The 27051-nt window shown below is 38.8% G+C and overlaps 1 protein-coding gene across 1 annotated transcript; it reads right to left on the bottom strand.

Moving 5' to 3' along the window:
• Positions 1–367: 367 nt before the first annotated feature.
• LOC107624622 (subtilisin-like protease SBT2.3) lies at positions 368–8036 on the bottom strand. Its single transcript, XM_088508651.1, has 10 exons — positions 7292–8036; positions 6862–7021; positions 6297–6694; positions 5901–5996; positions 4494–4566; positions 3504–3786; positions 2671–3002; positions 2303–2573; positions 1898–2179; positions 368–1072 (listed from the first exon to the last, which is right to left on the bottom strand). The coding sequence occupies exons 1-10, from the start codon at positions 7537–7539 to the stop codon at positions 642–644; spliced, it is 2574 nt and encodes an 857-aa protein (XP_088364777.1). The 5' UTR covers positions 7540–8036; the 3' UTR covers positions 368–641.
• Positions 8037–27051: the final 19015 nt, after the last annotated feature.

Raw genomic sequence — 27051 nt, 5'->3', positions numbered from 1 at the left:
GTTGTTGTTGTTGTAACCTAAAAGTTTTTTTTTTTAATTGTGTAGTTAAATCCATATAAGAATGATAATAGTAAGCAGAATAGGAACAGAAGCATTTTTTATTATACTTATCAGCATGGTATGTTATATAGGAAAAATTCTTGTATGATGTTCCACAGTGAATACCTTTACTCATCTCCAAGAAAAACATGCACAATGTTTCATTAATCCTAGCGTCTCTTTGCTTGTTTCAAAAGTAAAATTATAGCTTTCACTTTCTTCATGCAAATTAAAAAGAATATGAAATGGAAATGTGGACATATAAAATTGAAAAATGTTCTAAAACATTAGGAGGTGGCATTGTAGCGTGTAAGTGAGTCCGAGAGTAAAGTCAGCATAAGTTATCAAGTATATTTTATTATTTAATAATCATTGAGCTGGTAGAGAGTAAAGAAGTATCAAGGAACTAGAAATCAGGTACCGATCATATCTATTTACTTTACAAGGAGAACCCCTCAACTAATTTACATGATAATGAATGAAAAAATTAGTTAATCATCTTGGTACACAAGCAATTAAATACAGATTAAAATGGGAAAAACAAAAGCCAAAAATCAAAATCAGTTTACTCAAAACAAGAAAATGCTATCCCAATTCCAACGTTAGCTCACTGTGTTGTTGTTACTTGAGATTTTAACAATGACTGAAAGGGGAATGCTTAGGACATGACCTTGATCACCAAAGAGGCCAATCCTCCCAAAGCTTGCAACTGAACTGTTGGCGGTTGCGTTCATGAGCACAGACAAGACTTGCTTCTCGCCACCGGCAATGGTGAAGTGTGTTGGAGATACACTCACTGATACCCCGTAAGGTGCGCTCCAACCGACACTGTAGGTCTCATTTCCAGCAACGTTTTGGACTGTCCTCTGCACCACTCTTGATTGGTTCAGCTTCGAAATGGTGATTGAGGGCAAGTTCAGATCAGCGCCGTATACAGTAGAGTTATAGGACCAGCAGTTCTGACCAGTGTAGTTTAATACCACAGGAACTGAACCATTGATGCCACACAAGAATGCCATGTAATCATCATAACCTACGAAGAAAGGAACATTTATATTGAACTCCAACATCTAAAGGTTGCTCAGGCTTACTATTAGTTAATTTACCAGTCTCTAAGTCAACACCAACTTGCTGCTGAGACAATTTATCTTTAACCATATGACACTAATAATAATAAGGTAATTTAGTCCCTGAAATGCACAAGGCTCATAAAAACAGTCTCTGACTTTCAGAAATGACCAAACTTAGTCCTTGAATTTACAAATCATGAATCTTCGTTCATCCCTAATATGATCAATAAAGACTTCAATATGATCAATAGTAAGGTGATGTGGTTAAAGACTTCAATATGATCAACAAGTTTTCTAAATTAGTTTATTGGACTCATTTTGGTTAATTGGGGCACTAAAATGAGTTCAATTGACCACCATGGGGCACCTATTTTATCATACTGAAGTCTTAACCATGTTACGTTACCATTGGGAATGCCATGCTGACAAAGTAATGCTCCATGCTGCTAACGGCAGCTGAATTGGGACCGAATGGAGATATACAATTGTAAATTCAGAGACCAATTTGGTCATTTCCAAAAGTCAGAGGGACTATTTTGATGAGAGTTGAGAATTTCAAAGACCAAATTGGGCATTCCCTCAATCATGAAAAATAAAAGTGACACTTGAATGATTATTACGTATAGGTATAGTGCAAAATTTCTGACTCCAACTTTATCATGTTATCACTTATGATAGCTATCTAACCAACAAAACAATCATAGCTTATTTTCATACCATTTCAATACATTGAGACATGAGAACAACTATTGAAATATTATGAATAAAAGATTCCCGTAGTCACTTACTGGAATAAAAAATCAAACCGGGATTTAATGCTCCAGTTGCATTCAGAAAACCACTTCCCATGTCAAAAGGAGTTGCTGGAGATAGGTTTAGATCTGCCGAGGCATACGATCGCTGAGCCATTATTGGCCCACCATTCTTATCATGCTGAGAAGCAGTTGTGGAAAGTGCAGATGCAACGGCTGTAGGGCTGAAATTTGGGAATTTTTGTCTAACTAGGGCAGCAAGACCAGCAACATGAGGTGCAGCCATGCTTGTGCCTGACATAATTGCGAAATTCTCACCTATTTGTAATGCAAAAGAGACAAATTATTACTTAAAAAGATATTATGCTTATGATAGGTACCGAAAAACTTTAAACTAGACTATTTCTTTTATTCATGTGTAAAGGATTTTTATGTATTGACCTTGAAATTCAACAGAGTCGGTGCCAAGAGAACTCCAAGCAGCCCATATAAGATTTCCAGGAGCTAACAAGTTTGGCTTCAAGATGTCCGCTTCATGTGGAAGAGTGTCTTCTGGATCCGGTCCTCTGGCAGAGTAGTACATGACCTTCGGAGCAGCATTACTGTAGTTCGCTTTTAGTCCGCCACAGATACTCGCAACTGCGCCAAATTTATTAACTTTCTTTGAGACTGCATCAACTTCTAGTGAAGAGTTGTAGTATTGCATCAAAATCTGCCCATTTCAAAATAAAACTAAAATAGTCAAATCAATCTTCACAAGCCCAAGAAATCAAATTGCAATACAAAGGGGGAACACAAAGAATGCACACCTTAGAATCATTTGTGGATGCAATTATTATGCCAGGCATTTTCATTGGAACTGGGTTAATCTGATAACCAATCACAAAAGGATCTATATAGAAAACAACTCCAGCTGCACTAAGATTCTTGGCCATTCCCAAGGTCTGTTTGATGGTGGAAAGCCCCAGCACAAATCGGATTGAATAGCTGCACATTAAGAGGTTCCCCCGGACCAAATCCTTACTGAACTTGCTCGCATCTTGGCACTCATTGACATACATATCATCAGGGTCAGCAGTATCATTGTTCAAAGCATGGTGTGCATGAACCAGTGTATAAAGTTTGCCTACACTTGTGCCAGCTGAACGGCATAATAAAAGTAAAGTGAAAAAACATGTTATAACTCATGAAGGGTCGATGCAACACAACATTAGTGAGCAAAAAATCCTTGAAAACAACAAAAAACTGATCATCAAAATTGTATTAAGTGAAATGCAAATCTTGAATTGTATTTCTTGTATTTTTGGTACATGTTCTGGGGTGAAGGACAAAATCTTATGGTATTTAATCCAATGAACAATAGAAGAAAAAAGAATATAATAGTAGAGCTACTAAACTTCTGCAGATAATTGTGTTTTGTATAGAGATTGATTAGTTTCCGGCAACATTTTACTCTCCTAAGGTACCCATCTACCCATAATTTATAAATTAACGATTAAATGCGAAATTCACTTCCTGAATCTTATCAGTTTTTGATTCTCCGAGAAGCGAAAGACGCGGCCGAATAAGTAAAAGTGCATTACATTACTCTCCTGGCATGTTTCTAAAAATAGTTCATGTGTAGAGAGAAAGAGTAACTTACGCGCAAGTCCAACACCAGGTATGGTCACATTATTTCCAAGAAACATGGAGTTGCTATAAATCCGGTCATGAGAGGCAGCACCAACAGTAAAGATCCATGGACTGAAGGAGGAAACACTTGTCGGTGAAGGTCCTGTATTTCCTGCAGCTTGCACTACAAAAATACCGGCCTTTACAGCTGACAGCAATGCCATATCTATTGGATTGAAGAAAGTTGCAACGCCCGGAGGACGTCTATTCGGAGTGATTGATAAGCTAATTATGTCAACCCCATCCTGAGCTGCCTGCAAAACAATCAACCATGCTAAAGCCTTGCCAGAAGTGAAACACTGGAAGAGATTTACATCAATAGATTCCGAAAGCAACACGAAATGGAATCATTGCTACATATCAATATCACTATCATCTCAAAGAAACTGCCATGAAATAAAATGAAAAGAAAATGACATTGGATTAACAAACATTTGCTCGGAAATATATTCAAGATTTATATATTTTATCAGGTAATCATGTTAAATCCATGTCAAACACAATGGAGAAAAGTAAAATTGTCATATATTCTGTTACATACCCTGGAGAGAGAGAGAATGCTGAGTCAGCAGCAAAGGCAGCCAAAAAAGGGAAGAAAATAATCCCTTTACCTTATCATTATTCTAGAAGAAGCAATAAAGAAAAGGGAGGAATAATAGGGCAGGAGAAATGTGTAATCATAAGTGACAATAATTAATGATTGAATTAGTCGGATAAGAGAATCAGGGAGGCGTAATCGTAGGAGTTGAATGCTAATTATGATAATTAATTTGAGGGAAGGTAATAAAAGGAGGAGCTGATTAGTGTGAGAGATAGGAAAGATTTGGAAAGGCCTAGGCTAGGAGAGTAGAGGACTCTCGAAATTCCTCTATTATCTTTTACTGTTCTATTGTATTTCTGTATTTCCATTAAAATAAATACCAGTGTAACATATTCTATGCAAAACAATATATTGACGTACCTGGTCTATAGCTGCCACAACATCTGCAGCGAATCCTCCAAAGCTCTTGTACAATGCCTTGTAAACAGCAATGCTGTGGGAGATTGATGAAAGGCAACACATTTTCATAAGCATTTCATAATAAAATAAGAAGCTAATGAAGCTAACATAAAATAACTAGAAATCCAAACTGGAATAGATGTACTGCTTCCATAGTTTTTCTATCACCTCTCAAAAAAAATAACGTTGAAAAGGACTTGACCAGTTTAGCATCAAAATAATGAAAAAGGTACACAAGGATAAACATTATGGAGGTAACACATTCTGCAAGCCACAATCAATAAACTGGAAGAAATGGGAGGAATCCACATCCTTAGACAGATATCAATTCAGTTTGGAAACTCAGCCCTATAATTGAGCATTTTTAACTCAGTTTTTAGGTGGTAAATAGGCACTTTTACAAGATAAATGACTTCTTTTCCATTCTGAAAATCGCATGGACAATCCTATTAAAAGGCTCAAATTCTTCAAGATCACGGAGGATCCTTATGCTAGTTATTCAGCATACTAATGACTCTAAGCAAGCTTTAAATTCGAATACCCCCAGCTTAATACAAAGAATCACAATTCTTGACAAGTAATAAATATATGGTCCTATATTTTAAACACAGATACGTCAATAGTCACAAATTTAATCCAGTCAAGTACACAGTTTCAGGCACAGTTTAGCATCTCAATGCCAGCAAAAGAAGACAGCTTTCTCTTAATATTCTCTATACGGTTTCCATTATCCAAGCATTAACTGGATCCCCCTTTTGTATATCTTCTCTCTTATTATGGAAGCTATAAGTTTCTTTCCTAATCAACAATCATGACTTTCTTCAATTCTACACAGTTCCAATGTCCATACATCATTGTAAAGACTGATATCCGACACAGTGGCACTGCACTGTGTTACTCTCTTTTCTCTCTCTAGAAAAAGCTGTAAAATCTATCAAATAATATGAGAACCGCTATCCCCCCATGTTGAGTTCTATATTTAACCTATTGCAGACTTGACACAATATATGCCAACAAAAACTCATTTCGCATTATACAAAAGTTTACTAGCTCGTCTGGTGGTCAGTGGTCTTTCATGCCATTTGAGGCAATGGGAAAACAAGGTTCATAAAAGAAAGCATATACTTTCTTTGGTTAAACATCATCGGATGTTTGACCATTTGTAACTTCAAGCAGACTATAGCGAACTACTACAGCTCAAAATAATTATCACAGTGCCGGTTTAAAGATGCGATGAAGCAGAATGATAACACAACTCCGTGATTCCAACACGTAACAGTAGATGCAATACTACCAGTGTAAAAGTAACTATAATAACACCAACCGAAGAAAGGCAAAGAAACATAGATATGTGTGCAGATTATTTACTGTGAACGAGGAGCCATCCCGCTAGCATTCCCAAAGTGATGCCCAGCAACAATCACCGGAATCCCATGGTTCCCTGCTGCAACAGCTGCTGTATGCCTGTGTATTAGACATGCATCAGAATCATAATTTAAAGAAAAGAGAAGTGAAATTCGCAACTGTGGCCCGTGGACGGGGCCATCTATTTGAAGTGATGGTTTAAATGAGTACAAAATTCAGATAATTAGAATTGAGATAAGATTCATCAAAAAGTCAAGTAAAAGACAGAAATTTTCAAAGACATAACCAAGGTAAACAAAACTCTATAAAGCATCCCATTAATAAGTGGATGGATGAGTAGCTAATCATGGTAAACAACAATGAAACATAACACTCATTTGTAAAATCCAAAAAACTCACGTGCCATGGCCATCTCCGTCGAATGGAGAAGCATAGTCCTGTGTTGAATTAAATATTCCTCTGGTTATAGCAGACGCAGCGAAATGCCGGGCTCCAACAAGCTTCCTATTGCAAGATCCGGATGGAAAATCTCGTGTGACCTCACAGATGCCATTAAAATGAGCAGGAACAGGATAAGCATGTTCAGATTTGTTATCAGCGAAACTCGGGTGTGTTGGATCTATGCCGGTATCAACAAAACCAATAACCACTCCTTCTCCGGCTCCTTCAAACCCACCTTCTTGAGACCATGCTCCTTGCGGCAGACCCAAAAACTGTGGCGTATGAGTAGTTGCAGTTCTTACAGAAAAGTCCAAAACCACATTCGACACTTCACTACTCCGAGCCAATTTCTCTGCCTTTACAATTTATGCAATTACAGAAGTTAAGGAACCGAATCAAACCCTAGATAGAAACAAACAATAAACAAGTATTCAAGTAATCATGAAGTAAAACATATGTAACTGAAGAGAGACTCAAATTTCTTTACAATCATGATGCTGAAAAGTGAAAACCAATATCATACCTGTTGTTGAGTAACCAGCACAGCAAATCCATCTATCAGATAGTGGTAGCTATAGACCTTTAGATATTTCTCTCCTTTTAACACTTTCTTCAACAAAGAATCATGAACTTGAGCAACGTAAGAGCCATATCTCTTATTTGTCTTTGTAGCATTGCCATATCTTGGAAAATACAAAAAAGGAAAACAAGAAAAATTGAAAGACCGCATGTATCAAATTAATGCAACATATAAGAAGAATGATGCAAAGTAACGACAATTGAGAATACAATCAATTAAATATAATGATACATTGGAATCTATTTTCCATTATTTGTAGATCATAGCAAAAAATTACAAAGCTTCCACAAGAAGGGTCAATGATTTGAGACACACCAAAAAAAGAAAAAAACTTTTTTCATCTTTAATTAAAATTAGAGAAAATGAAAGGTACCTTGGTTTGTGAAACTGAATTCTTCCAGAAGAAGCACCACCACCACCACCACCACTTTTTACTTGGAAGCCATTACTACTCATTTCTCTCAACTCACCATAGTAATGAGAAGCAGGAGAATTTCTTAGAGAAACAATGTAAACAGCACTACTTGAATCATCAGAATCATCTTCTTCACACAAACAATGAGGCACAACCAACACAAACCAAAACAATAGCATTAAATGCTTCAAATCAAAGCTCCCCATCTCAGTTCTAGCTCAACAAAGATCACAAACTGGAAACCCCAGATTCAGCTCCTCAGTTATGAACAAACCCTCTTCATTCTGAAGTAGTTCAAGAATTTACCCCACAATGAATGAAGGAATCAAAAATCAAGAACCCCAAACAAAGCAGTGTGTGTTTTGTGCTTTGTTTTTGAGGTTATATGTTTGATAAAATAATAAGAAAGTGAATAACACACTGCGTTTTCTTGTTCCAAGTTTTGAAGAGAAAGAGTGTGTTGGAATATTAATAGCTGGAGTTAGCAGTTGAAGGAAAAAGCCTGAAAAGTGCAAAAACCTTCTTGGGTTCTGTGAATATGAACGTTTTATTTATTTAGCAGAGAGAAATAATAATAAGAATAATAATTAAGAAAGAAAAATGTGTGTAGAATGAGAGATATGAACGTTATTAGTAGTATTTGGTTTTATTCGGTTTTTGGATCTTTTCCTCCATGCCTTTGTGTGTCATTTTGTGTGAGTACGCTGGACTTTTCGTGCGACAACCACCTTGTACTTTTAAATTCTTTATTTTACTTGGTTTTTCAATTATTTTTCTTTGTACTTATTTTTGGACAAATTATATTAATTTCTCTTTAAATTTGTTGAAAAAGCATATTATCGGGTATTTAGTATTATGATATGTGCCCGAAAAATTTTTTTAAAGTAAACTATTATTTCTGATCACAAATGTTAAAAACGTTGATAAATTTATCTACATAAAAATAAATTGATTTTTGTATTTATAAAAAATAAATTTTTGTTAACAAAATTATTTAAATCATAAAAAATTAGTGAAAATTTTTAAATTATCCATTTTAACTTAACTTATCCCATCTCCAATTCCTAACCTTTAACACCACTACCACTACCACTACCACCAGACCCCCTCCCCCCCACCCCCACCTAATTTTATCGTTATCCAAACCAAAACGAAAAGGAAAATTCATCAATTTTTGAGCTAGACATACAATCATTATTACCATCATTATTACCACCATAGATTTTTTTGAGCTGTTTTGCTTGCAATAATATGTATAGAGGATCACTCGGTTATACTGCTTCCTTGTTACCGCTCTACCATTGTGGTTCTTAAAATTTTGGAATTAATTCCAACATTTTCAGCACCAAGGAATAAATGGAGGGGAAACACTGAGTGGGGTAGAACTAGAAATTTACAGAAAAGAGATCCTAGGATTTGGAATCGAGAAGAGCATCAACGTTTGGAAAACGTGTCTTTTTCTGTTTTTGTTAACAATCTGCCGAATGATATTTCAAAGAAGGAATTATTTCACCTTTTTCATTGGACAGGACGAATCAATGACATCTATTTGGCTCGGAAGCGGAAAAATCGAATTGTGTACATGTTTGCGTTTATATGATATACGACAAAAGGAGGAGCGATGAAGGCCATAACTGAAATGAATTATATAAGAATCAGGGGGAAGATTATTTATGTAGGTGAGGCCAAGTACAGAAGGGCTACGGGAGAGGAGAACATCGGGGTACGTAAGGGAGACCTTGCAAGAACTGAAGTGGAGAGTAGGCAACTTCAGAAGGGTGAAAGTTCTACAAGAGTGGAAGAAACTAAGAAGGTAACACCTGTTAAGGACACCCAGGGAAATGGTTGGACAAAAAAGGTTGAAGTGCCAGTAGCAAAAGAGAATTTTGATTGGCTGTTGAGAAGCTTAGTAGGCGGAACGACAAAATCCATTGACTTCAAATTGCTACGGAGAGCCATTGTTAAGAATTTTCCTCAGGTTGTTGAAGTCAGAGAGCTTGGAGCTTACAAAGCCCTACTAGTGTTCGATTCTGTGAAGAATGCGGAGGAAGCGTTTACCTTCAAAATGAATAGTTTCTTACAATTCTTTTACAATGTCTGGAGATGGGAGGAATATGAACGTAGTGAGACTAGAAGAGTTTGGTTAGAATGTCATGGAGTGCCTTTACATGTTTGGTCAGTTGAGACATTCAATACAATCGGCGGCTTCTGGGAAGAAGTAGTGAAGTGTGATGATGTGACGAAGTCTGCTTTATCTTTCAGTGCTGGTCGAGTGTTAATCGATACATGTGTCTTTGATGTGATTAAGGAATGGATTCATATCACGGTTGGCACCAGTGGATTTGATGTATTTGTAAAGGAAATAGGACGGGAAATATATGGAGACGAATGCTTTCAGGAAGATGCAAGCGCAAAGTCGATATGTGAAAATGTTAGCTCACATTCCGGCTGAATGGGATCGACGGCGGTGGTTTCGGATCCGACGGCTGACCTAATTAGGACACGAGTCAATGACGATGGTGAAAATAAGGGTACAACGGTCATTACAGACATTTTTTTGAATGAATGCAATCAAGATAATTTAATGGTATTGCAGAGGCAAAGGATAACCGATCCATGCAAAATTAATGAAATTAATGAGAAGGCTTATTTTGGGGGATTTGATGTTTGTTTAGAATGTGAATCAGAGAGGACTGTGTCAGAGGTGTGCTTTGACAAAGGAAGTGGAGGCAAACAATTGAAGATACAAGGGAACGGTAGGGATGAGACGTATGGGAAATTACAAAGGAGGGAGGCCCATGAAATATGCAACAAAACGCAACAACTATTGGGCCATATAACTAAAGGGCCTGTGGAAGAAAGTGGGCTTGATGAGCTACAAGGTGGGATCCACACGCATGAGCAATGCACTCTGTAGGGTCACATGCGAGCTAGCGTCTCAGGCAAAGCGCCTTGCTGCTGCGGATCAGCGCGACATGGGCCGGGTCGGACATGATCCAACAGATCTGGGCCGGGGAAGCAACAGCAGATTCATTCGAGGGTCGCAATCTGCGATCAACGCGATGTGGCTGATCCTTGTGCAGGTGCGAGCAAAGCAATGCAGCTGAATCTTTGTGCGGCTGATTCATTGGAGAACCTGGCTATGCTTAGTGCAGGTGACTCAGATCTCTGTGCGTCAAGGAGGGGTGCGGAATGTCGAGCGGGCGAGAGAGTGGAGGAACGAAGCCAACCTCCGGTTCTTTGCAACGGTCCAGTAGCAAGCACGGTGGCACGTGACATGATGGGAGTTTTGGATGATGAACCGGAAGGGGAGGGGTCCGGCGGTGAAGCAAGCGGCCGTGTTAATTGTGGTGATCAACACATACTGGGTCAGGAAAAGGTGAACGCCTTGGCAGAGATAGAAGGTAAAGAAGAAGGGGCAGGTCAGGACAACGAGAATGAACGGGTTACAGAGGGTTCTGGATTCGAGACAGAAATTGAAAGCGCAAAACCAGATGCTGACCTGACGGATACGCACGAAAGACAGTTAGTGGATAATAAGGAAACATGGAAGTTAGCAGTAGAGTCAGGTGCGGTTTTTTATGACGATGAAGAAGATATTATGGCGATTCTACAAAGTCAAAATGAAGCTTTGGCAGCAAAAAGGAAGATGGCAAAACAAAAGGAGAAAGCTAGGAGGAGCAGGCCCAAACAACATAACAAGGTGTGTAGAAATTTTTTAAAATGATTTATAGTTGTTGGAATATTAGAGGCCTAGGAGGGTATGAAAAGTTGAGTATGGTGAAAGAGTTGAAGAAAAAGTACAGATTAAATATGTTAGGTTTGATTGAAACTAAGAGAGAGATGGTTACTAAGTTTGATGTAGCACGCTTGTGGGGTTGTGATACGGTGGATTGGGAATTTGTGGAATCCGTTGGTGCCTCTGGCGATTTATTGTTAATGTGGGATAATTTATTGTTTAAACAATCGAACTGTTATAAAGGGGATGGTTGGTTGTGCGTTGAAGGCTTATTGACAAAAAATAATTTTAAATGTGATTTCTGCTTGGTGTATGGTGCACATGTTCGGAGTGAGAAGTTGGTGATGTAGGAGGAATTAAGCTACATTGTGGGTTTAACTCAGGTTCCGTTTTGTTTCATGGGAGACTTTAACGAGATAATACGGTTGGAGGAAAGGAAAGGAGCTGTTAGTCTACCGGCATCTGCGGAGGATTTTAAGGAATGGGTGCAAGATTTACAGCTAGTTGATTTACCGTTAACCGATCGGAAATTTACATGGTTTCGAGGTCATTCTTGTAGCCGCATTGACAGGATCTTGGTCATTTTGGAGTGGCTTGAGGAGTTCCCAGATACTCACTTGAAAGGAGGCCCTAGAGGCCTATCTGATCATTGTCCATTGATATTAGAAGATTCTAGGCTCTGGGCGGGTCCGAGACCTTTTCGTACTTTGGACTCCTGGTTTACACATGAAGGATTTCTGAAGCTGGTAAAGGATGAGTGGAAGAACTTGGGAGATGATATGTTCACAAACAAGTTGAAGGCTTTGACAGTTCCGCTAAGGAGTTGGCATAAGGATAATTTTGGGGACATGGACAGCAGAATCAAGAAATTTGAGGATGAGATTAAGAAGATTGATGATATGGTTAGTACTGGTAGTTATGACGGAACAATGGAAGCTAGACGAAAGGCTCTGGTGACGTGCTGTGCGAAGTGGTATGTCAGAAAAGAAATTCATTGGAAGCAAATGTCCCGATCCCAACATGCTAGAGATATGGATAAGAACACTAGGTACTTCCATAACCTAGCATCGGCGAAAAGGAGGAACAATAGGATTGAGTCTCTAGTGATTAATGGAAGAGTGGTGCAGAATCAGGCCCGAACAAAGACTGCAATCACGAGTTTGTATAAAGAACTGTATAGGCAAGAGTATGCTCCTGTGATTGGGATTCGTGATGGGCTGGTTAAGCAGATTGATCACGAAGAGGCAGCAGTGCTAGAGGAAATGCCATCATCTGAGGAAGTTCAAGAGGCAGTCTGGGATTGTGAGTCTAGTAAAGCTCCAGGTAGTGATGGTTATAATATGAACTTCATAAAGAAATGTTGGGGTGAGCTTAGTCAGGAGTTTACTGCAGCTGTGTTGGGTTTTTTCCAGAATGCAAAGCTACCAATAGATGCTAATGTTACTTGGGTGGCACTAGCTCCAAAATTTGTGGGGTCTAAGGAAATTAAAGACCTTAGACCGATTAGTATGGTTGGCTGCGTTTATAAGGTAATATCCAAAGTGCTGGTAAGAAGAATGCATTAGTGATGCCACACCTAGTAGGGGAGACTCAGTCTGCGTTTGTGAAGGGCTGCAAAATACATGATGGTGCTCTTATTGCTCATGAGACAGTCCAATAGTTGAAGCTGAGAAAGAAGCAGGCGGCAATTGTTAAACTAGACTTTCAGAAAGCATACGACCGAGTGAGGTGGAGCTTTGTGGATCTAGTGCTGTAGAAGATGGGTTTTGGTTTTCGATGGAGGACTTGGGTGAAGGAATGTGTGACTACAGCGTCTATGTCAGTGCTGATCAATGGGTCGCCATCCAAGCTGTTCAAGACGGAGAAAGGACTCAAATAAGGAAACCCTCTTTCTCCTTTTCTATTTGTTCTTGTTGTTCACGTTCTGCACAGGATGGTGGGGGAGGCGGTAAGGAATGAACGGATTTCTCCACTGCTGGTAGGAAGGGACAATATAGAATTGTCGCATCTCCAATTTGCAGATGACACAATCTTATTTTGTCTGCAGGAAACGGAGACGCTAGTGAATTATAAGAGACTCCTGCGTTATTTTGAGCTAATGTCTGGTCTGAGTATCAATTTTGATAAGTTGAGCCTAATTCCAGTCAACTGTGAGAAGGAGTGGGTGACGAATATGTGTGGTTTGTTGGGATGTGCTGAGGCGGTATTACCTGTCAGATACTTAGGAATTTCTCTTGGCGCTAATCCTCGGCTGGTGAAGACCTGGAAACCAATCATAGACAAGGTGGAAGACAAGCTGAGCCTATGGAAAGCTAGATCTCTCAACAAAGCGGGTAAGTTGGTCCTAATAAAATCCGTTCTCAATAGTCTGCCGGTCTACTACTTGAGCTTGTATAAGATGCCAAAAGCGGTTGCAGAAAAGATAATTGGACTCCAGAGAAGGTTCTTGTGGAGTAAAGCAGATGGGAGTAATGGTATACCACTGGTGAAATGGGAGGTAGTTCAAGCTCCGAAAAGGCTAGGTGGCTTGGGGGTGGGAGATGCTTTAATTATAAATGCGTCGCTTCTGTTTAAGTGGTGGTGGCGCTTCTCAAAGGAGGACTGCCCGCTGTGGAAGAAGGTTGTATGCTCTTGTAATCAGTTAGACCCAACTGTAATGTTGTCAAACCAAACTTTGCCATCAAGAGGGGGTCCTTGGAAAGATATTTGTCAGCTTAATATTAAGGAACCACAGGTAAGAGATATGATGATCAGTGGTTTGTCCATGAAGGTGGGAAACGGCAGGAGCACTCATTTTTGGGAGGATGCCTGGCTACAAGGTGGCTCTTTGAAAGATAGTTTTCCAAGACTCTTCTCTGTTTCAAATCAACAAGGATTCGTCATAGGGGACTGTGGGTTTTGGGATGGGTTTGAGTGGTGATGTGTATTTTCGGAAAATGAATTCCAAACACACAAAACTCACCGGCAAGTGCACCGGGTCGTATCAAGTAATAATAACTCACGTGAGTGAGGTCGATCCCACAGGGATTGAAGGATTGAGCAATTTCAGTTTAGTGGTTGATTTAGTCAAGCGAATCAAGATTTGGTTGAGTGATTTGTGATTAACAGAATTTAAATTGCATGGAAAGTAAAGGGAATGGGTAAATTGCATGAAATTAAAGAGAACAGAAAATAAAGTGCTGAATCTTAAAGAACAAGAAATTAAATGGCAGAAACTTAGAACGCAAGAAATGTAAATTGCATAATCTTAAAGTGCAAGAAATGTAAATGGCTTGAATTGTAAAGGGAATTGGGAATTGGATTTGCAGAAATTAAACAAGGAAAAGAAAAATTCAACAAACAGGAATGTAAAAAATGGATTCAATTAAATCGGATCTTAAATGAAAATGAGAATAAGCTTGGTGTGACAACGAAACAAGGAAATTGAAATTCAAAGCTATAGATCTCAGGACTCAAGAGACTAGATAGCCAAGTCTAGATCTCACTGCCTTCCTAGATCCAACAAGAACAATTGCAAAGGAAATAAAGAAATGTAAATTGCAGAAGAGTAGAAGCCGAAGCAGTTAACAGAAATGGAAATTCAATTATGCAGAAAATTAAACGAGATCTCAAGGTGAGATTGAAACAGAAGTTCTTCAATTCTCCACCCAAGATCCGAAACAAGAAAAGTAAAAAGTGCTCAAACAAGAACAAGGAAGAAGAGAGATCAATTCTCCTCCCTAATTCTCTTGAATTCTAAAAACAACAATGCAAAAATGTCAAGGTGCTCTCCACTGTAAGTGTTCTGAAAATTCTCTAAGGAAAAGCTCCCTTTAAAACTTAAATCCTAAGATATTTATACACTTTCTTCAAATGGTCTTCAAGCCTTGAATTGGGCCTTTGCTCTTGATGGAATTGGGTTGATAAGAGTTTCTGTTGATTGCTCTTGGAGTTGGAGAGAAACCCACTGTGAACCGGGTCAAGAATCATAAAAGTTTGAGTAAAAGTTTGAGGCAAACTTTTACTCAAACTTTTTATAGCAGATGGCTTCACTTGCTGCTACCAACGTTTGGGCTAAAGTTTGAGGTCAAACTTTTGCTCAAACGTTGGTCCCCTTGTGTATATGTGTGGCGCCAACGTTTGCCAAAAAGCTTGAGGCAAACGTTGGCGCAAGCTTTTCTCCTCCAGGGTGTGCAAGTGTGGCGCCAACGTTTGCCAAAAAGTTTGAGGCAAACGTTGGCGCAAGCTTTTCTCCTCCAGGGTGTAGGTTTTGTGATGCCAATGTTTGCCAAAAAGTTTGAGGCAAACGTTGGCTCAAGCTTTTTTCCCAAAAGTTTGAGCTAAAGTTTGAGGCAAACTTTGGCTCAAGCTTTTTTCCTCTGGGGTGTTTTCAATTCTTCCAAAAGTTTGAGCTAAAGTTTGAGGCAAACTTTGGCTCAAGCTTTTTGTTCTCTCTTGCTCCTAGCCATTCCTTCTTTCTTCAACCTTCTTCAAAACTCTTTTCACCTATCATCAATCAATCAAAACAATCAAAGCTATGCCCCAAATCATGAGATTGTGTTTCATTCATAATATATGACAATTATAGCATAAAATCTCATGAAAGTGCATGAATTCATCCATGGTTGATTGAATCAAAGGAAACATGGAAATCTACCCAATTGGCTTGCTTATGGCTTAAGAAAGTGCATAAAATCAATTGAAAACAAAAGAAAAAGGCTAGTGAAACTAGGCTAAGATGACTTGTCATCACAACACCAAACTTAAAGCTTGCTTGTCCCCAAGCAAGAAAAGAATTATTGAGAAGAAAGAATGAAATGGAAGAGGATGTTCATGCTAGCAGAGTATTATTGGTAGTTCATGGGGTTTTATGTGGATAAGTAAACACTCACTTCTTATTGACTTTTAGGCCTAGAAAGTCTCATTCAAGCATCAAGCAACACACTGCTATGACCTCTCATTATTCCTTTGTCCTTGACTATTGTTTTTCTCTATAAGCTTTAGTTCAGTGTCATGTGTAACAAGTTCTTTTCTTTCTTTATACTTGACACATTATTCACTATAGACACTTGTCTCACATTCCTTCTTAAAACATTGATGCCCAGCACCTCTTTGGGTTACTAAATGCCTTGTAGTTAGGTTGCTCTTGATAGTGGACTTTCAGCTGATGATCCCGGGTTAGTTAACCCAAGTCACCGAGTGTTGATGTACTCCAAAGAACTTAATAATCCAAGCAGATTCTAGTACAAAGACACCACAGGCATATATTCTAAGGTTCAAGCTATTGGTGTCTAGCTTTTCTTCTTTTTTTCTTTTATTCTATTGCCAATTTTTGGCTTTTTCTTTTCTCTGTTTGTTTTTCTTTTTAACCAAGGACTTTTATTTGATTGAGATTAATAGACAGTAGGCCACTTTCTACTTAGAAGGAGACATCCTAGTTCTCTTATTCACTAAAAGTAAGCTATCATACAATCACACATACATACCACCACTTACTTTTATTGTACTTCTATCTAACAGAGAACTATCTCACTTCACATTCAAACATTTCTTTTATTGAATTAAAGATGCAGGGAACAAAGCATGCTTTTTGTTAAGTGAAAGTAAACACACAAGCACACACTTAGACTAGCTTACTTATTTTAAGGGAAACAAACATAATGCAAAGACTATTTTAAACAGATAAGATGCATGCTCTTTCTTTTTTTTTTTTTTGTAGTGATGAACAAGGAGCAAGTCCACCTTTCATTTGTCATGCTTTTTCTTTCTTCTTTCATATACTTGGTTGTTGGTGTTCTCTGTGTCCATGTCTGTTGTTTGTTGACCCCGCCAAAACCCAGCTCTATTCATCGTCTCCTCTACTCTATCTTCAAGTTTCATAGCATTGCTTACTTCTATCTCACTCCTCCCTTTGAAGAATTCATCGAAAGTTGGAAATGCTGGATCCATGTTGTGCAGATGCTCTCCAATATAGTTCAGTTTGATTTGACTATTTATGTTGTAGTCGGCTTGGACTTTATATCTTGCATCTTGGAGGGTTGTGAACTCTTTGAGAGCCCTCAAATTTTCGGCTTGCATTTGTGCCAACTTTCCAAATGATTCGTGAGATTGAAAGGCATGCTCCTCTTGCATCACGAAGAATTTTGACTCAAACTCACTTTGTCTGTTCATCATTCTTAACTGCCGTTCCTCTTGCTCTTGTTGGTTTTTCATGTACAGTGAATGGTATTCCTCTTGCCTCTCTTGAATTCTCATGTACTGTTGTGATAATCTTCCAATTGCTTCTTGCATCTGAGTCATATCCAGAGTGTTATGTGGTGGAATATGTTGCTGTTCCTCTTCCTCTTGTGGCTCTTCCCCCTCTTGTAACTCTTCTTCCTCCATTGGTTCTTCTCTTTGCCTTCTTCCGTGTGGTCTTCGGCTCTGCTGCCCTTCAGTAACCATCATCATTCTTTCAATGGTTATAGGCATGCCCGGGTTCAACCATGTTGGGTTATCTTCCTCCAGTGGCACTTTAGCTCTTGCGCACAACCTCAAAATGGTGCTTGGGTAGTATAACCAAGACCCAGCCGAGTTCTTCTCTGCCAGTTTTTGAATATCCTTTGCAAGGATTTCATGCACCTTCACCTCTCCTCCCACCATGATGCAATGCAACATAACAGCTCTTTTCCTGTTGACTTCTGAGGTGTTTACCGTGCCCAGAATTGATCTTTTCAATAGCTCATACCATCCCTTTGCTTCTGGGGTAAGGTTTCCTCTCCTCAGATACTTGTATTTGTTTTTGGTATCTCCTTCCCATTATGAGTTCACCATGCAAATATCTCTTGAAATTCTATCATAATCCGGATCTCCATTTACCCTTTGGTGGTATCCCGGTTCACCAAAGCGGACTGATTTTAGTCCCAAGACTTTCTTGATGGCATCTGAACTAAAGTCTACTTCCATCCCCCGTACATAGCTCTTGTACGTTGGGGCTTCACCTGTGTTAAGTCTTGGGATATTGGCATAAAACTCTCTTATGATATTTGCATTGACCCGAGTGATAGGTGAGACGAGTTCTTCCCATTTCCTCTTTCTAATCTTGTCCTTCATTTCTTGGCACCCTTCATCTGGTAGCAAGAGTGGAACCTCTGGAAATATCTTCTTTTCATTCATCCATTGAAGTTGTAATTGATGGTACCAAGATCTAAATCTCCATCGGTCATATTCAGGTGTACTCTCCTCCACCATGGGATCTTTTCCTTTTCTTCGTTTGGTTCTTGAGGAAGAGGCCATGATCACTTGGTTGGTTGATCTCCTTAGGGTTAAAGGGAGTGTGAAGAAAGTTGGAGATTTTGACAAGAAAAGTAATTGAGGCTGAGCTTATATGATGAAGAATGATGATGGGAATAGAGTTTGAATGGTTGGAGTGTATGGGGTGTGCAACTCTTCGGTTATGTGCATGGCTTGAAGGTGGTGTGTTACTTAAATGAACAATGGAAGGCTGGGATGCAATTGGATACTATGTGAATCAAAGGTGTGCATGTGAGGGTGAATGAAGACAAAACTTGCTTTTTCAATGGTCTTTAACGTGATCATTCCAAGGAGTGGCAGATTCACTTTTTGAGACATGTGATGGGATTTTGTCCTCATGCTATGCTCTCCCTTTGTCTTGTCTCTTTCATTGAGTGTTCTTTGACCACCTAGTCATCACAACAAGACATCAAAGATCAACATTATCGATCCGTGGCAAGAATGCTTCCTTTATTCACAACTATATGAACTCTCATTCCTTATATCCATTCTAACCGTGACTTTTCTTGGAGGACACCAAACTTAATGTTTGGTCATATAGTTTAAAAATGTTTCTTCCTCCAACTAGTGTTCTTGAAATCCCAATGTCACTCTTGGTTAAATGTTTATAAGAAATGTTTTCATCATATTTTTCTTTTTCTTTTTTTTTCTTTTTTTTTTTCATGAAGGATCAATTGTGTCCCTTAATCAGTGCATCAAGGTTTGATGAACACCAAACTTGTCTCTTGTTAAGGGGTAAATGTGAGATGCCAGTAGTTAATCACAATTGATGCCTTTATCACAGAATATGATTTCTTTTCAATTGAAAAGTCTCAGAAAGTGACAACGTATGATCATTGGTGCATGATTTTTAATTTTCATGAGAAGAAAAATACCAAACTTAGTCTTTGGTCATATGCTTCATCAGGATAACTAAGCATATAGTATGAAAATGTTTGTAACACTGGTTTGGTGTGCTTGAAGGCACACCAAACTTTAGAAGTCTTAGCATATGTTTAAAAAAAATTGCATGCATTCATTAAGTACGTTCATGAAAAAAAAAATTCATGCTCAGGTGATCATAGCTTATTGAATTTAAAATGACATAAATCTTAAATCATGGGTTGCCTCCCATGGAGCGCTCTTTTATTGTCACTAGCTTGACACTGGGGCTTTTTTTTATGGTGGTTGATGACTGTAGTGCCTCAACTTGTCTCCCCTGACTGCGATCCTCCTCTTTGTTCCTTGGTGTTCAATTTCAGCATGCTCTAATGAGAGTATATTGCTGACAGTGTAGTAATCATCAGTCTGTTGGCTTGCTCCTAGTTGTTGATAAATCAATTGCACTTTATCACCTTTGGAAAGCCCTTCTGTTGGAATCTTTCTGTTCTTCCAACCTCTTTTTGTTTTGTTTCTGTGTTTCTTCCTTTCTTTTGTTGATCTTTCTTCTCTGGCCGTAGGTTTACTTTGGAGATCTCTCTTCTTAGTGGCTAATATTCCAATATCCTCTTGAACTTCTTCATTCTTCTGCACAATCTTTTGCCTTGGGATGTTGCTGTGAATTGCCTTGTTGCTTTCTTCCTTTAACTGTGATTCTTCCTTGTCGAGTTCCATATAGTCTTTCTTCTCATCACTGAACTGTGCTTCTGGTAATACTTTCAGAGTGACACTCTTATCATGCATTCTGAGAGTTAATTCTCCTTGCTCTACGTCTATGATAGCCCTGGCAGTGGCCAAGAACGGTCTCCCAAGTATGATGGAGTCACTTTCATCCTCATCTGAATCTAGAACCACAAAATCTGCAGGGTATATGAATTTGTCCACCTTGACTAGAAGATTTTCAATTACACCCCTGGAGTATAACATTGACTTATCTACCAGCTCTAGAGACATCTGTACCGGTTTAACTTCCTCTATACGCAGCTTTTTCACCAAAGAGGAGGGAATTAAGTTAATACTTGCTCCTAGATCGCACATTGCCTTAGTGATGGTTAATTCCCCAACGGTGCAAGGCAGCAAAAAGCTCCCAGGGTCTTCAAGCTTAGGAGGAAGCCCTTTTTGAATCAAAGCCCTGCATTCCTCAGTAAGCAGTATGGTCTCTTTCTCGTCCCAACTTATTTTCTTGTTGATAAGCTCCTTCAAAAACTTGGCATACAGAGGCATTTGCTCAAGTGCTTCAGCCAAGGGAATATTGATCTCCAGCTTTTTGAAAGTCTCAAGGAACTTATGGCAGTGGAGGTGTGATGCTCTTTCCTACTTGCTGCTGTCCCTGAATCACTTCTTTTGAACCGTGTGGTTGGTTGTTCTTCTCTTTGAGTTTCTCAGTGCTCTTGTTTGGCATCACAACTTGATCCTTGGCTTCATCTGCCTTTGTTTGTTTTTCATCTTCTATTGGTCTTTTGCTGCTCTCTACTTGCTTCTTTGTAGTGTCATTGTTGCTCATCAATGTTCTCCCACTCCTTAATTGTATCACCTTGCATTCTTCCTTAGGATTTGGGATTGTGTCACTCGGCAGTGAGCTTGAAGGTCTCTCAACAGAAATCTACTTGGAGATTTGCCCAATCTGCCTCTCTAGGCTCTTCATGGAGGCTTCATGGTTCTTGGTTGTCATTTCCTGGTGTTTCCATATTTTGTCTATCAAAGTTTCCAAGTTAGTGAGTCTTTGAGATTCAGGTGATGCTTGTGGTGGGTTGTGAGATGTGGATGGTGGATGGTGGGCATTTTGGTTGGTGGGTTGATTATTGGATTGGTAATGGTTGGGGTTGGGGTAGTTGTTTTGAGGTTTTCTGTAAGGGTTTTGGTTAATTTGCTGCTGGTTGTGGTTTTGGTTGTTTCTTGAAGTGTTTTGGTTTGAGTTCCTCTGCCATGGTTGTTGGTTTTGGTTGTGATTGGCTCCCCATCTGAGGTTTGGGTGGTTCTTCCAAGATGGGTTGTATGTGTCACCATACACTTCATTCTGTCCAGAGTTTTGGTTATGCATGTACTGCACTTGCTCCTGTTGTTGCTCTTCTTGGCTTTCTTCATTCTGCACCCATACAGTTGATGGTTGGCTTGTGTTCACAGCTGCTACTTGAAGGCTATCAATCCTTTTGGCCATTTGTTCAAACTGTTGTTGAATTTGTTGCTGCATCATTTTGTTTTGAGCTAAGATTGAATCTACTCCTTCTAGCTCCATTACTCCTCTCCTTTGTGATGGTTGGCGATTTCTTTGATGAGCAAAGAAATATTGATTGTTAGCCACCATGTCCACAAGATTCTGGGCTTCCTCAGCAGTTTTTATCAGTTGTAGTGAACCTCCAGCAGAATGATCTAATGCCTCTTGAGATTTCAATGTCAGGCCTTCATAAAAATTTTGCAGCACGTCCCATTCATTGAACATCTCTGGAGGACACTTTCTGATAAGGCTTTGTACCTCTCCCATGCTTCATACAAGGATTCGGCATCTAATTGTGTGAATGTTTGCACCTCGGTTTTCAACCTGATGACTCTTTGGGGTGGATAGAATTTGGCTAGAAATTTAGTCACCAAGTCATCCCAACTAGTGATACTTCCTTGGGGAAAAGTTTCAAGCCATTGTGCGGCCTTGTCCCTTAATGAGAACGGGAACAGCAGAAGCTTGTAAGTTTCAGGATTCACGCCATTGGATTTGACAGTGTCACAAATCCTTAAGAAGGTAGATAGATGTTGATTTGGATCCTCCAATGGTCCTCCCCCAAACGAGCAGTTGTTTTGGACCAATGTGATGAGTTGTGGCTTCAGTTCAAAGTTATTTACATTGACATTAGGGGTGAGAATGCTGCTTCCACAATGTCTAGCATTTGCAAAGGTATAAGAGGCCAGTACTCTCCTCTGTTGTGGGTTATTGTTAACCCCTCCTCCTGGATTAGATGGATCTCCTTCCATCTCGTGATATTCTTCCTCAGATTCTTCCTCTCCAACAATATTTTTCCCTCTTTCAGCTCTTCTTAACCTTCTAAGAGTTCTCTGGTCAGTTTCAGATAAAACAGGAATGGATCTCCCTGTACCTGACATACAAACAAAACAAAAGAAACACCACCAGTAACACTTCAATCTATTGCTAGAATGAAGTTTAGTTTAAGCAAAATTTCAAACAGTTAGTGTGTCAGTCAAAAATTAAAGAAACAGAAAAGAAAAAGTGCTTGATCTAGATCTCCACTTTACTTAATCATTGTCAATCTATTTCAATCCCCGGCAACGGCGCCAAAAACTTGATGTGTATTTTCAGAAAATGAATTCCAAACACACAAAACTCACCGGCAAGTGCACCGGGTCGTATCAAGTAATAATAACTCACGTGAGTGAGGTCGATCCCACAGGGATTGAAGGATTGAGCAATTTCAGTTTAGTGGTTGATTTAGTCAAGCGAATCAAGATTTGGTTGAGTGATTTGTGATTAACAGAATTTAAATTGCATGGAAAGTAAAGGGAATGGGTAAATTGCATGAAATTAAAGAGAACAGAAAATAAAGTGCTGAATCTTAAAGAACAAGAAATTAAATGGTAGAAACTTAGAACGCAAGAAATGTAAATTGCAGAATCTTAAAGTGCAAGAAATGTAAATGGCTTGAATTGTAAAGGGAATTGGGAAATGGATTTGCAGAAATTAAACAAGAAAAAGAAAAATTCAACAAACAGGAATGTAAAAAATGGATTCAATTAAACCGGATCTTAAATGAAAATGAGAATAAGCTTGGTGTGACAACGAAACAAGGAAATTAAAATTGAAAGTTATAGATCTCAGGACTCAAGAGACTAGATAGCCAAGTCTAGATCTCACTGCCTTCCTATATCTAGCAAGAACAATTGCAAAGGAAATAAAGAAATGTAAATTGCAGAAGAGTAGAAGCCGAAGCAGTTAACAGAAATGGAAATTCAATTATGCAGAAAATTAAACGAGATCTCAAGGTGAGATTGAAACAGAAGTTCTTCAATTCTCCACCCAAGATCCGAAACAAGAAAAGTAAAAAGTGCTCAAACAAGAACAAGGAAGAAGAGAGATCAATTCTCCTCCCTAATTCTCTTGAATTCTAAAAACAACAATGCAAAAATGTCAAGGTGCTCTCCACTGTAAGTGTTCTGAAAATTCTCTAAGGAAAAGCTCCCTTTAAAACTTAAATCCTAAGCTATTTATACACTTTCTTCAAATGGTCTTCAAGCCTTGAATTGGGCCTTTGCTCTTGATGGAATTGGGTTGATAAGAGTCTCTGTTGATTGCTCTTGGAGTTGAAGAGAAACCCATTGTGAACCGGGTCAAGAATCATAAAAGTTTGAGTAAAAGTTTGAGGCAAACTTTTACTCAAACTTTTTATACCAGATGGCTTCACTTGCTGCTACCAACGTTTGGGCTAAAGTTTGAGGTCAAACTTTTGCTCAAACGTTGGTCCCCTTGTGTATATGTGTGGCGCCAACGTTTGCCAAAAAGCTTGAGGCAAACGTTGGCGCAAGCTTTTCTCCTCTAGGGTGTGCAAGTGTGGCGCCAACGTTTGCCAAAAAGTTTGAGGCAAACGTTGGCGCAAGCTTTTCTCCTCCAGGGTGTAGGTTTTGTGATGCCAACGTTTGCCAAAAAGTTTGAGGCAAACATTGGCTCAAGCTTTTTTCCCAAAAGTTTGAGCTAAAGTTTGAGGCAAACTTTGGCTCAAGCTTTTTTCCTCTGGGGTGTTTTCAATTCTTCCAAAAGTTTGAGCTAAAGTTTGAGGCAAACTTTGGCTCAAGCTTTTTGTTCTCTCTTGCTCCTAGCCATTCCTTCTTTCTTCAACCTTCTTCAAAACTCTTTTCACCTATCATCAATCAATCAAAACAATCAAAGCTATGCCCCAAATCATGAGATTGTGTTTCTTTCATAATATATGACAATTATAGCATAAAATCTCATGAAAGTGCATGAATTCATCCATGGTTGATTGAATCAAAGGAAACATGGAAATCTACCCTATTGGCTTGCTTATGGCTTAAGAAAGTGCATAAAATCAATTGAAAACAAAAGAAAAAGGCTAGTGAAACTAGGCTAAGATGACTTGTCATCAAGTGGGTCTGGAACTTCCAGTGGAGGAGAGAACTATTCCAATGGGAGTTAGAGTTGCTCAATCAACTTCATGACCGATTACGGGCTGTAAGATTAATGAGTGATAGAGAGGACTCAATTGTATAGAAATTTGGCAAAAAAAGGTATTTTTTCTACTAATTCTTTTGTGCAGGTGCTGCAGAAAGGGACTCTTCCAGAAGATATCACAAGTTACAGCTACACTAGCTCGATTTGGAGAGGCTTGGTTCCTCCAAGAGTTAAACTATTTATATGGTTTGTTTTAGTAGGCAGTGTCAACACAAAGGAGAGGCTGAGTAGACTGGGCATTATTAATCATAATGATAATATATGTGTATTGTGTAAAAAGGGTAGAGAATTTGTTCATCACTTGTTTTTTGCCTGTGAGTTTACATGGCAGGTATGGTGTGCTTGGTTGAAGTTTACTGATAGAGCATGGGCCATACCGGGGTCCATTAAAGAGTTCCTCAAGAGTTGGACTGGAGTACCAGGCGAAAAGTCGGAGCAAAAGAAATGGCTAATAGGATTTTGTGCAGTTATTTGGAACATTTGGTTGGAGCGGAATAGCAGAGTTTTTCAGAGCTCAGAAACAAGTGTTGAAGGTGTAAAGATTATGTCATTTTCGAGTTATAAGGAATGGGGTGGAGTTAATCCGTTTGGTTGTTGATGGCAATGCCGGAGATGACAACGGGTTATACTAGTTATGTGTGTTATGTCTTGTTTCTAGTGCGCTTAGTTCCACACTGCTCCACTTTATTGTGTTGAGCTTCTTTTGTTAAAAAAAAAAGGATCACTCGGGTCTCCTACCAATTAAATTATGTGGATACTTTCGATCAAGTTTTTGTCTAAAATTTTCAACGTCCATATATTCAAATGTCAAATTTGTACAATGATTTTGTGACGTGGTCTTATAATCTACTTAAATGTGGTGTGCATTTTTTCTTTGCATAGATTATTTTGAGTTGTGTTAATGTAAGATGCTTTTGCTATATCCTTATTTGATAAATGGTGATGATGGGCATGTTCAAAATTATGTGAATGTAATCTCTGATGTCTTGATTGAGCACCATCCAACAGACCTTAACTTTAGAGGTGGCAAGAATTCTCAACCACTGCCAGCTACTGCAATCACATGCAGACTGATAGGAATAAAATACACAATTTTCTACTTGTAAGAATTAGAGGAGCAACAATATCCACTCACAACAAGTATTAACACCAGCACAATAATACCCAATAGCAGCGGAAAAATCACATAAACCAGAAATTAGAAACACAAGCTAACACACCAAGATTTTTAACGTGAAAAACCTCCTCAATGAGAGAAGTAAAAATCACGAGTCACCAAGACCAGGAAATAGCTTCACTATGATGAAAAATAGAATACAAGAAAGTCACAAATTACTGCACAAAACGTGCATACAACAAGCCAAACAACCCAAGTTTCAAAGCTTTTAAAACAAGAACAAGAAGATGAAAATACCACAAAAATAGAGCTACTGTGCATGGCCAATATCTCCAGTTACAGACATCGAATCGAAGATCCGAACAGTGAAATCAAAGAATCAGATGTTTAGAACATACTGTCCAAATTTGAGCTTGATCCAACGGTTAATAAATCTGTAGTGACCAATTTACAGAGACAGCTTTATGTATATGCAAAAATAACTTTCTCTCTTCTTTTCTCTCTAGTGTTTGGTGTTTTCCTTTCAAAATGACCTCTCTCTCTCAACCCTAACTCACCTCAGCCACTTCAACTATTCATGGGATTGGATACTAATATTTGGGATTTTTCTCCACATAGGAAGGGAGCCCAAAAACCCAACAAATCTCCCCCTCATGACTATGTGGAGGTAACCTTCAATCCGCCGATTAAGCAAAAAACTTCAAACTTCCATCTTGGTAATGCCTTGGTCATCATATCAGAACCATTCTCATCAGTATGAACATTTTCAAGTTCCAACAACTCAGCATCCAAAACATCACGTATCCAATGATACCTCATATCAATATGTTTGGATCGAGAATGAAAGGTAGAGTTTTTACCAAGATGTATAGCACTTTGACTATCACAAAATAACACATACCTCTCTTAAGTAAACCCGTGTTCCTTTAAGAATTTCTTCATCCAAAGCATCTCCTTGCACGCTTCGATAATGGCAATAAACTCGGCCTCGGTAGTAGACAAAGCAACAAATTTCTGCAATCTAGGTTGCCAAGACACAGCTCCACCTGCAAAGTTGATCAAGAAGCCTGAAATGGACCTTCTAGAGTCAATATCTCCTGCCATGTCTGAGTCAGTGTAACTAACTAGAATAGGCTTATCACTTCCATAACACAACTTCATGTTAGAAGTACCACGAAGATATCTCATTATCCATTTTACAGCATTCCAATGCTCTCTTCCTGGGTTTGAAACAAAACGGCTAACACAACCAACAGCATGAGCTATATCCGGTCTTGTGCACACCATAGCATACATTAAACTACCCATGGCTGATGCATATGGAACTTTTTCCATGTCTTTCATCTCTTCATCACTTGATGGACTTTACTTGCAACTCAATTTGAAGTGTGTAGCAAAAGGAGTACTGACGGCCTTTGCTTTATCCATTTGAAACCTGTGCAATATTGTCTCTATGCATTTCTCCTGTGACAACTAAAGTT

The sequence above is a fragment of the Arachis ipaensis genome, chromosome B3 (assembly GCF_059453495.1).
Source record: "Arachis ipaensis isolate K30076 ecotype BB chromosome B3, ASM5945349v1, whole genome shotgun sequence".
Classification (NCBI taxonomy): domain Eukaryota; kingdom Viridiplantae; phylum Streptophyta; class Magnoliopsida; order Fabales; family Fabaceae; genus Arachis; species Arachis ipaensis.
The sequence above is the reverse complement of the archived record's forward strand: the minus strand, read 5'-3'. Positions and strand labels throughout refer to the sequence as shown.